Source organism: Phaethon lepturus, unplaced genomic scaffold, assembly GCF_000687285.1.
Source record: "Phaethon lepturus isolate BGI_N335 unplaced genomic scaffold, ASM68728v1 scaffold51425, whole genome shotgun sequence".
Lineage (NCBI taxonomy): Eukaryota > Metazoa > Chordata > Aves > Phaethontiformes > Phaethontidae > Phaethon > Phaethon lepturus.
This window is the reverse complement of record NW_010543647.1, coordinates 915-1,973: the sequence shown is the minus strand read 5'-3', so window position 1 is coordinate 1,973 and position 1,059 is coordinate 915. Positions and strand designations below refer to the sequence as shown.

At 66.2% G+C, this 1,059-nt stretch overlaps 1 protein-coding gene across 1 annotated transcript in view; it reads right to left on the bottom strand.

Moving 5' to 3' along the window:
- The window catches only part of LOC104621810, a gene marked incomplete at its 5' end in the record, with an annotated part of 2,788 nt that overhangs the window by 818 nt on the left and 911 nt on the right, over positions 1-1,059 (bottom strand). The window contains 2 exons of the mRNA XM_010288396.1: positions 612-742; positions 827-977. Of these exons, the coding sequence (XP_010286698.1) occupies positions 612-742; positions 827-977 (282 nt within the window). The remainder of the gene's footprint in view (positions 1-611; positions 743-826; positions 978-1,059) is intronic.

The window sequence follows — 1,059 nt, the reverse complement described above, 5'->3', positions numbered from 1 at the left end:
TAAAAGCCGGTGGGAGCAGAGAGGAACGGCTCAAACCCGCTGAACACCCACCCGGCTCGAGTTCCTCCCCTCCCGCAGCCCTGCAAGCGGGGTCAGCCCCAGGATTTCCCCTGGATGCCGCCCCTGGAGCGATCCTTTCTCCCCCCGGAGTCGGGGCCGAGTCTGCACCATCTGCTCGAGCGACCAATTTTATTACACAGCCAAGACCCGCACGGGGCGAGGGGGCAGTCAGGGCCACGGCTCCGGCGCAGGCTCTGCCTCAGCTTTGCTTTTCAGCCTCTTCTTTCTGTTTCTTTCCTTCCTCCTCCTCTTCCCGCTGGCGGTAGGGACCGGGGATGGCTCCCTGCTCAAGTCGTCCTGCACTGGGGCATCGCTCAGGACAGCGCTGGCCGCTTCCCCCAAGTCTGGCAGCGGGGCCCGGGGGTCCTGCCCAGGGGGAGCAGCAGCTGCGGGACAGCTTGGCTCCCCATTTTTGGGAGGGACTTTCTTTTTCAGACCTTTCCTCTTCTTTTTCTTGTCTTTCTTCTTCCCCTTCCTCTCTTTCTTGCCTGCCCGAGGTGGGGACAGCGGGCGGGTGGGTGCGTGGTGCTCCACTGGGACAGCTCCTCCACCTGCGCCGCTCCACAGGGGGCTCAGAGGGACCCCCCTGGGCCTCGCTGCGCGGTCGATGAGCTCCCCACCGAACTCATACAGCACCGGCTCCCTGGGCACCGCGATGGCCACCGTGTTGTACGCCTTGCACCTGCGGAGAGAGAGGAGGCGTGGGGTGAGGTGAGCCCCGGGGGGGCCAAGCCGGGGGACGGTCCCCGTGGTGGGGGGCACTCACCAGACGTAGAGGTAGGGCTCCACGCACTCCTCCTTGTAGGCGAACTCAAAGCAGGGCACCTGGATGACGTTGAAGAAGGCCTGGCCCACCACCCGTGAGGCCGTGTCGTTCACCCGCCGCAGGCACTCCTTCAACCTGCCGAGGGGCAGAGCTGGGGTGAGAGGGGCTGGAGCGGGGCTGCCGGGGGGGCTGGGATCCCCCCCAGGAATGTAGGGGTGCGGAAGCGCACGCAC